The 8548-nt window shown below is 41.9% G+C and overlaps 1 protein-coding gene across 2 annotated transcripts; it reads right to left on the bottom strand.

Moving 5' to 3' along the window:
- Positions 1-385: 385 nt before the first annotated feature.
- lhfpl4b (LHFPL tetraspan subfamily member 4b) lies at positions 386-7218 on the bottom strand. Of its 2 annotated transcripts, none has more exons than XM_036578079.1 (5): positions 6668-7218; positions 3980-4408; positions 2469-2696; positions 1260-1310; positions 386-931 (listed from the first exon to the last, which is right to left on the bottom strand). In XM_036578079.1, the coding sequence occupies exons 2-4, from the start codon at positions 4401-4403 to the stop codon at positions 1285-1287; spliced, it is 678 nt and encodes a 225-aa protein (XP_036433972.1). In that variant the 5' UTR covers positions 4404-4408; positions 6668-7218; the 3' UTR covers positions 386-931; positions 1260-1284. The 2 variants fall into 2 exon arrangements, with proteins under 2 accessions (XP_036433972.1, XP_036433971.1); XM_036578078.1 differs by having other exon boundaries at positions 391-931; positions 2463-2696.
- Between the last annotated feature and the right edge of the window lie 1330 nt (positions 7219-8548).

Genomic DNA, 8548 nt, shown 5'->3' on the forward strand with positions numbered 1-8548 from the left:
AAACGATCAGACCCTCTCTATTTGCTAAAAAACAGCATTTATGAAACATATTACTAAGTAGATCTACTGTTAGTATTGCTTATGTTCTACATTCATCAGTAAAATACTGTGAGTAATATGTTTAGGAGACTGTAGCATGCACCACACTGACTGAACTGACTGTAAGACAATGCAAAAATCTGAAATACATATAATAAACAGCAAACAGACTAACAAATGATGACAAAATACTTCTGATGGTCTTGATCAGGGCTGTCGCTATGGATTATATTAATTTTCAAGTAATTTACCATTTATTCTGATAATTAATCAAGTCTTTTCAAATGCACATCTCTTCAAAGATTCCAGAAAACTATTGGAAACAGATAAGATTTAAAAAGAAAAATCCAAATAGATATAAATGGGTGTGCCAATCAGACTCTTGTTTCTTACTATGAGACCAGCAAGAGAATTTATAACCTGCATATCATCATACAAATGAACTAATCATAGTAGATTTTTTTTTAATCAAGTAATCGAGTCCAATCACATAATTGTGACAGCCCTAGTCTTAACACACAACAGTGCAGTGGATCAATATACCATAAAATTTGTTATTTTTACTGTTATGAAAAGCATCATTGACATTGGATGGGTACACAAGGAAGAACCAGTGAGGCTGGACATTCTAACGACCTTCAGTCCCTCAGTCTCCGCTGACAGAGGCCACTGCGGAGAGGGAATAATGTCTCTCCCTCTAGAGCTGGAGGATTCTGAGGCTGGAGGATACAGTTGCCAGGTGACCGTTGCCAGGTGACTGTTTCTATGCAGAGTGATTATGTAAGCCGAGCAGTCAGGGTGATGTCATGCTGAGGGAGAGGACAAATCGAGCTCTTCTCACATCATCTTTCTTTCTCTTAGGGAAGAGAGGGTATGATGAGAAGGGAACCATCTGAGAGAGCAAGAGAAGGAGCAAAAGAGAGAGAGAGAGAGATCAGCCACGGATGAAAAGAGCATAATGGAGGAAGATTAAAGCAGTGGGGGGTGGCAGGCGTAATGGGATAGGGAAAGAAGTTAGGAAATTGAAAATAATGAGAGGAAGGAGTGGGAGGAGAGGGAGACAGACATCAAAGTTAATCATCTCGCATTTCAGAAAAGAAAATCACACGATGCTTCCTCCTGATGTTAAAGCAGCGGCTCTTTGGTTAAAATACATATAATACATTTACTTTGTTGCTCCACACTGAAATCAAGAGCAGACCGACTGAAAGCCATCATACCTGATGCATTTGCTCCATCAGTGACTTATGCCTCCAATAACAGCCCAGTCACTGAGGAGGAAGAGAAGAAGAAGCTGTCATTAATGAAGGTAAAATATATATAGAGAGAAAAATATAGAAACTAACTACTGCAGCATTTCTGCACTAAATGTAGGGACTATACATATCGCTGCTGTTGGAAGAAAACTTCGTATCTCCATTTTTGTCGTTTTTCAGTTTTTGACACAATTTGAGAATGCCTGTTGTGTGTGTGTGTGTGTGTGTAGCAACACAATTTTTTTACCATTACATATAACATACATTCACCATCCACTTCTTTAAGTACACCTCCCTTGTATCTACACTATTTGGCCATTTTCTCAGCTCCACTTACTATATAGGTGCACTTTGTAGTTCTACAATTACAGACTGTAGTCCATCTGTTTCTCTGCATACTTTATTAGCCCCCTTTTACCCTGTTCTTCAGTGGTCAGGGCCCCAACAGGACCACCACAGAGCAGGTATAATTTGGGTGGTGGATCATTCTCAGCACTGCAGTAACACTGATGTGGTGGTGGTGTGTTAGTGTGTGTTGCAATGGTCTGAGTGGATCAGACACAGCAGTGCTGCTGGAGTTTTTAAGCAACTCAGTGTCACTACTGGACTGAGAATAGTCCACCAAGCAAAAATATCCAGCCAACAGCGTCTTGTGGGCAGCGTCCTGTGACCACTGATGAAGGATTAGAGGATGACCAACACAAACTGTGCAGCAGCAGATGAGCTATCGTCTCTGACTTTACATCTACAAGGTGGACTGACAAGGTAGGAGTGTCTAATAGAGTGGACAGTGAGTGGAAACAGTGTTTAAAAACTCCAGAAGCACTGCTGTGTCATACTAGCCCAACTCACACTAACACTGCAGTGTTACTGATCCACCACCCAAAAATACCTGCTCTTTGGTGGTCCTGTGGGGGTCCTGACCACTGAAGAACAGGGTGAAAGAGGGCTAACAAAGTATGCAGAGAAACAGATGGACTACAGTCTGTAATTGTAGAACTACAAAGTGCTCCTATATAGTAAATGGAGCTGATGAAATGGACAAAGAGTGTAAATCCAAGCTTGGTGTATAACTATAAAACCAAAAGTGCTGCATTTCTATTTTAACTCAGCACAGTTTCTATTTGCTGACAGACTGAAGTAAAAATGAATAAATACTGTGTTTACCCTCACCATCCTTGGCATCGTCTGGAAGCAGTGCATCCTGCCGGTTGCCAAGAACAAAGGCAAGCGTGGAGAGAATGGCAGCGTCCAGCACACCCAACATGGCCAGCACATAGGCCCAGTGGACGGTGCAGTTCCCCGGAGAGAAACTGGCCACACTCTCCCCACAGAGCGCTCTCATCTCCGCACACTCCCACGAGTCCGGGAACAACACACACGCGAGTGCCAGGCAGAAACCTATATATAATATAGAATATAGGATACATGATATAGAAATATAGGATACAGAATGAAGACAAAATGTTTCTGAAAGTTTTACTTAAATACAGTGATGTGCAAAAGTCATCAGAGAGCCCATTCAGTAATTTAAGTAAGTACAAGTCATTCATTTTTCAGGAGATATTTCTCTAGATATTAGATAAACCACTTGCTTAAGTAAAGGGAAAGCCAAAGGAAATTAAGGTGAAAAGCAGCAGTTTCCAAAACTGGAGTTCATCTTTGAGAGAGAGGAGAAAATCAAGCTGCTTCAGATCTGAAAACATCCACAGGTGTTTCTGTCCATCCTTCCACTGTGAGAAGACGACTCAGCGCTATGGGTCTGAAAGGATGTGTAGCTGTAAAGAAGCCTCACTAAGAAAAGGACAAAAAGACTGTGGGATTATTTGGATGATGAGAAGCAGGAAAAGGCAACCAACTTCTAAGACTGAACTTCGGAGGTGTGAAAAATATCCCTGCAGCTGTAATAAAGGCAAAGGGTGGACACATTAAATACTGTTGTTGAGGTTTCTGCATACTTTTCTGTTAAAATATGTTTTCTGCTTTTTTCCTGCCAGTGAGAAATGAATAATGTGTACTTAATGGCTGTTTTGATTGTACTGCAGAAAATGGTATCTTGTCAAGTAAAACTATCATAAATATAGACAAAAAATTGATCATGTTGAGATTGTTGTTTGCATAATTTAAGATTATTTAACTTATTTTTACACACGTTTTACTTGTTTTAAGTAATTTTATCAAGTAAAATTATCTCACTATAGTGGCAGATAACTGTTCTAGTTTTAAGAAATGTGCTTGAAACCAGCGAATTATCTGCCAGTATAGTGAAATAATTTTACTTAATACAATGACCTAAAAAAGTCTGGAAATAAACTAGATAATCTTATAATAACTGCACAGCCATCTCAAAATGGGAATTATTAGATACATTGACTAGATTTAAGATCATTTCAGTTGACAGGATACCATTTTTTGCAGTGTGGGAACTAATTGAAGGGTGTTCTCTGACTTTTGCACAGTCTTGTATGTAACCATAGCCTTTACTAAAGAGCCCTTGAAGAACCAGCTTTTTTTTAAGGCTACAAGGAACAGGGAGGAGATGGGGAGGTTCACAGGAAACAAAAGGTAGAGATGGATGTTTACAGGATGTTAGACTAGAGGAGCTTCAGGCATGTTAGTTATTTCATAACTCCAGAAAATGAGCTGACAAGTTCATGTTGGAGGAGCAGATAAGTCACTCTCACCTGCGGTCAGCTGCAGCCAGGCGCAGATTTTATACACAGTGGCAGCGTTGCAGAAGCGGAACAGACACAGGCAGCCTACGCTGGCCCACACCATGGTCAGAGACATGCAGACCAGCACGGCTGGTGACTGGAAAGCTGGCAGGGGGGTCAGGGTGCGCAAAGATCCCTTACACTCCGGCACGGGCCAGTCTGACTCCACACATACCTCAAACAGGCCCAGAGTACCAGCCTGAGGGGGCGTCCCCCCACCCCCACCACGAAAGCGCAACTCCCGCGTGCCCACCCAGGAAGGCTGGATGAGGATGACCACCTCAATGACAGCGAAGCAGAGAGTACACACGGCCCACAGGACGCCCACTGCCCGCGCACTACGAATGAACTCCGTCTGGTACAGGCGGGCCACCTCTGTCGCGTGGGGCTGCATGACCACTGCACAGAGAAAAGGACAGCTGTGTTCACTCCTGATGTTCCACATTTTTCTTATACTTCAGCTCTGTGTTCTGGTTGTTTGTGTGGTTTTATGTACTAAAACCAGACTGTTTTAACAGACTGTTAGGCTGTTTTAGCTACCGCGCCTTTAAGACTGATATATGTAAATGTCCTCTGTTTTGATTGGCAGGCCTGTACTGTGTCCATACTGGACACTGAAATGTACTGGAAAAATCTGTTCGGTTTGGACTAAAATCTTCAGAGACATCCGAAAAAAGCTAGCAGAGGAAAGTTTGTGAACAGACTTTAAGTTGGTTTGACAAAGCCAGCTAATGATGTTTGATAGGTTTCATGGTTTTTAGTTTCTGGGTTATTAAAGAGGTTATATTGCTTGTTAAAAGGAGGTTTAAGAGGTTATGATTCCAAGGTGGCTGCTAGGGTGTTACTAAGCGGTTGCTATAGTGTTTCAGTGATTCAGGTAGTTGCTAGGGTGTTGCTATGGTTTTTTTTCTATGTGGTTGCTGGGGTATTGGTATGGTATCCAAGGTGGTTGCTATGGTATCTCAGGCAGTTGCTAAGATGTTGCTTGGCCATTGCAATCTTATTCCAGTTGGTTGCTAAGGTGTTGCTCGGCTGTTGCTGTGTTGTTCCAGTTAGTTGCTAAAGTGTTGCTAAGCCATTGTTACGTTATCCCAGGTGGTTGCTAAGATGTTGCTAGGCTGTTGCAATCTTATTCCAGTTGGTTGCTAAGGTGTTGCTCGGCTGTTGCTATGTTGTTCCAGTTAGTTGCTAATGTGTTGCTAAGCCATCACCAACAGTGATATCCTGTAGAACACGAAATCCTTGTACTGTGATAACTGGTTCACCCGTGTTATATTTCTAGTCAGTCATTCTGATGGTTATTTAATGACATATTCTGAGTTTTTACAGATATGTAGTATCTTTTTTAAAACATGATTGGACTTCATCCAACCTTATTCATTCATCCAGCCTTTAGACCCTGTTTGTCACTGACACTGGGTGGGTATTTCACTTTCCTCAAGGGTGGATTCATTGTTTCAGTGGGAAGTAGTCTTGGTCTTACTGGAATAACCTTATGGGTGGCCTTAACCTCTTTAACTCCTTGGGACCACCGGTGGTTCCAAAACGCACTTTGTCATGTTCTTTACTTCATAACTTTCATATTTTAGAAGCTTCATTCCAAAGGTGGGGGTCATATGAGAGCTGTAACTGTCTTCTTTCCAGTCTAATAGATGGGTAATGTATTTTAAACCCTTATAATAGAAGAAGCTGAACTCACAATTTTTTCTTCTACTGAAAGTTGACCCATATTTCCACAAATCTGAGCTAGAAACTGGATCTCAGACTTTTATAAAAACAATACAAAGAGCATCTAAGATTTTTGGATTTCAGTAGTAAATTGTAAACATAAAGCATTATGTTAGGTTAGAACAGAATCTAAACACAATCAAGAGCACAAAGGTGTGAACAGTTCTATGGTTTAAGAACACGTCATGAATCTGAAGTGGCCTTCGTCTTAGTACCTTTCTCAAGAATGAATTTAAGAAAAAACTTAGGAAGATATTGGAGAATGAGGCCCAATATTTTATAAACTGAGAGGAGAAAACATTTCATTTATTTCATCCATTTAGTCCTTTGTATATAATCAGCGGCTGTTCGTTCATCTAACTTTTACATCACAAATTTGCAGGACACTGTCCCAAGTATTTGAGCACCCTCAGGCCTCGTGGTTAGAGGCCCCCAGGCACTGACCCCACAAGCCTGGTCAGTAATCCATCCCTGGGCACAATACAGGACACTCAATCAGAGCAGAGGTCAGACTTAAAAGCCCAGTAACAAACGAACAAACAGCCTATTTCATTCTAAGGGGAGAAGGTTGGAAAATAGTCATACAAAATGAATTAAGATTTTTTTGTACATGAACACACAGAAATGTCCTGTGGACACATGGAAAAAGAATAAAATACAAGAATTCAGAAAATGGGCCCTTTAAAATAGTAATAAAAACGTGGTTAATTAGCGTGAGCTCTGGCTGGTGGAAAAAGCAGGACACAAACAGGCTGAAGCAAAACATGAACACGCTCACAGTGACTGAACTCAGGGGAGATGAGTGAGGAGGTTCCAGAGACTCAGAGCTGAATGAGAGGGACGATGATGCTCACTGGGGAGAAAAGACACAAACAAGCCAGTCATGAGAATGAGCATATGAGCACGAGAGGATGGGATGATGAAAATCACCTCTCTCTTCCGCTGGCTGCTCGTCTGTGAGTCTCTCTCTCTCTCTGTCTGTCTCTCAGGAAGCGAAGGGTAAAAAAATCACATCAGAAAAAACACATCAAAATTCAATTGCGCAGAGCTGCATTATGGGCGACCGAGGGAGCGAGAGGAAAAAAAAAAAGGAAAAATGAAAAGAAGGGAGAGATGCTGTCCTCCTCCTCCTCCTCCTCTCTGTGGGTTAGTGGTGGCAGTGATGAACGACATTAACAGCAGGCCCACAGCAACGGCAACGGAGCTGCGCACGAGCACATACGGAGGGATGACGAAGGAGAGAGGGAGAGGAGGAAAGAGGGAGGGAGAGGGAGAGGAGGAAGGAGGGAGGGAGCATGGCGGTCTTCTACTAGAAGGGAGGGGTTTCATCTTTACACACAGTGGTGATGGTGCAGAGAGTCTCGTCTGATTCAGAATCATACAGAATAATAATTCCTCCTGTTACTTAATGCAGCACAAACGGAGGGAGGAGTGAAATGGTGAAAGAAAAGAGTCTGGAAGGGAAAAGGGAAGGCAGTGAGAGTGGGAGAGAGTGGGAGAGGGAGAGAGAGAGAGAGAGAGAGAGAGAGAGAGCAGAGAGAGAGAGAGAGCATGAGAAAGATGGAAGGAGTGAGAAAGAAGACAGAAAGAGGCAGAGCAAGAGAGAAAAGAGAAAAGAGAGAGAAAGACATGAAAAAGAAAGGAGAAAGAAAAAACAAAGAGAGAGAGAGATGATAGAGAGGACAGAAAGGAAAGAAAGAGAGAAAAAGGAAAAAGAGAACTAGAACGAGGACAGAGAAACATAAAGAGAGACAGGGGAAAGAGGGAGACAGAGAGGGTCATACCACCACACACCCAAAAACAGCCCCCCTCAGACCCCTCAAAGATAACCATCACCTTCAAACCACAGCCCAGTTCACCCTCTCAACAACACAGCTCACAATGATCAACAACACACACCAAAAACTAATCAATAATTCATCAATGAAATTTCCTCCTCAGTTAATAAATTGAAATGCTATTGATCACTTAACAGAGAACACACGTTAGCAGATTATCTGATTAAAATAAAAAAATCCCAAAGAATGAAACACCTAGAAATATACAGGCTTAGTGACCATAATTTAGAGACAGAAAACGGAGAAACACTGGAGGCCCAAAGAAGAACAAACACGTAATCAATGCTGTCCATCCAAAGCCAACACCATCTTTTCTATTCATGCAGATCTCAGAGAGGATTACTGCAGTTCAATCAAAACTTATATCCCATCATTCCAGGAGAAAATGATTAAAAGTGAAGATGTGCTACAGATCATGCTTTATTCTTACTTTTCTTCCTTAACATTATTTCCATCCCTTGCTTTCACAACAGTTGTTCATTACAGTTCATGCCAACAAGGCTATGTGAATTAAAATTGAATTAAAATGAGAGAAAGAGAGGACAGAGAGAAATAAGAAAGAGCAGAGAGAGAGAGAGAGAGAACGAGAAAAGAGCTAGAAAAAGAACAGAGAGATTGAGCGTTATACAGAGAGCGAGAGCGGTTCCTGCTCCTTCATTAGAAGCTGCAGGTTTGGTTCTGATGCTCAGTTAAAGCCGCAGCACTCAGGCTGTTTTACAGGAAACCTCACTCTCAGAACTCCAAAACTCGGCCTGATCAAGGAGCCAGACTCTTCCAACTCACTGTGGAACAGTGGCAGACGGGTCCGATCTTTTAGCTGTGACTGCATTCTTACTGCACCAGCTATTACAGTTAACATTGTATTAAGTGTGGCGTAATACAATGTTAATCACAAGTCAGTGTCTCCCCCTTTACCTCAAATACAGAGCAGCTGAGACAGGATTAGTGTCTGAAGTTTGCTTGTTCAGTTTTG

The sequence above is a fragment of the Colossoma macropomum genome, unplaced genomic scaffold (assembly GCF_904425465.1).
Source record: "Colossoma macropomum unplaced genomic scaffold, Colossoma_macropomum, whole genome shotgun sequence".
NCBI classification, from domain to species: Eukaryota; Metazoa; Chordata; class Actinopteri; order Characiformes; family Serrasalmidae; genus Colossoma; species Colossoma macropomum.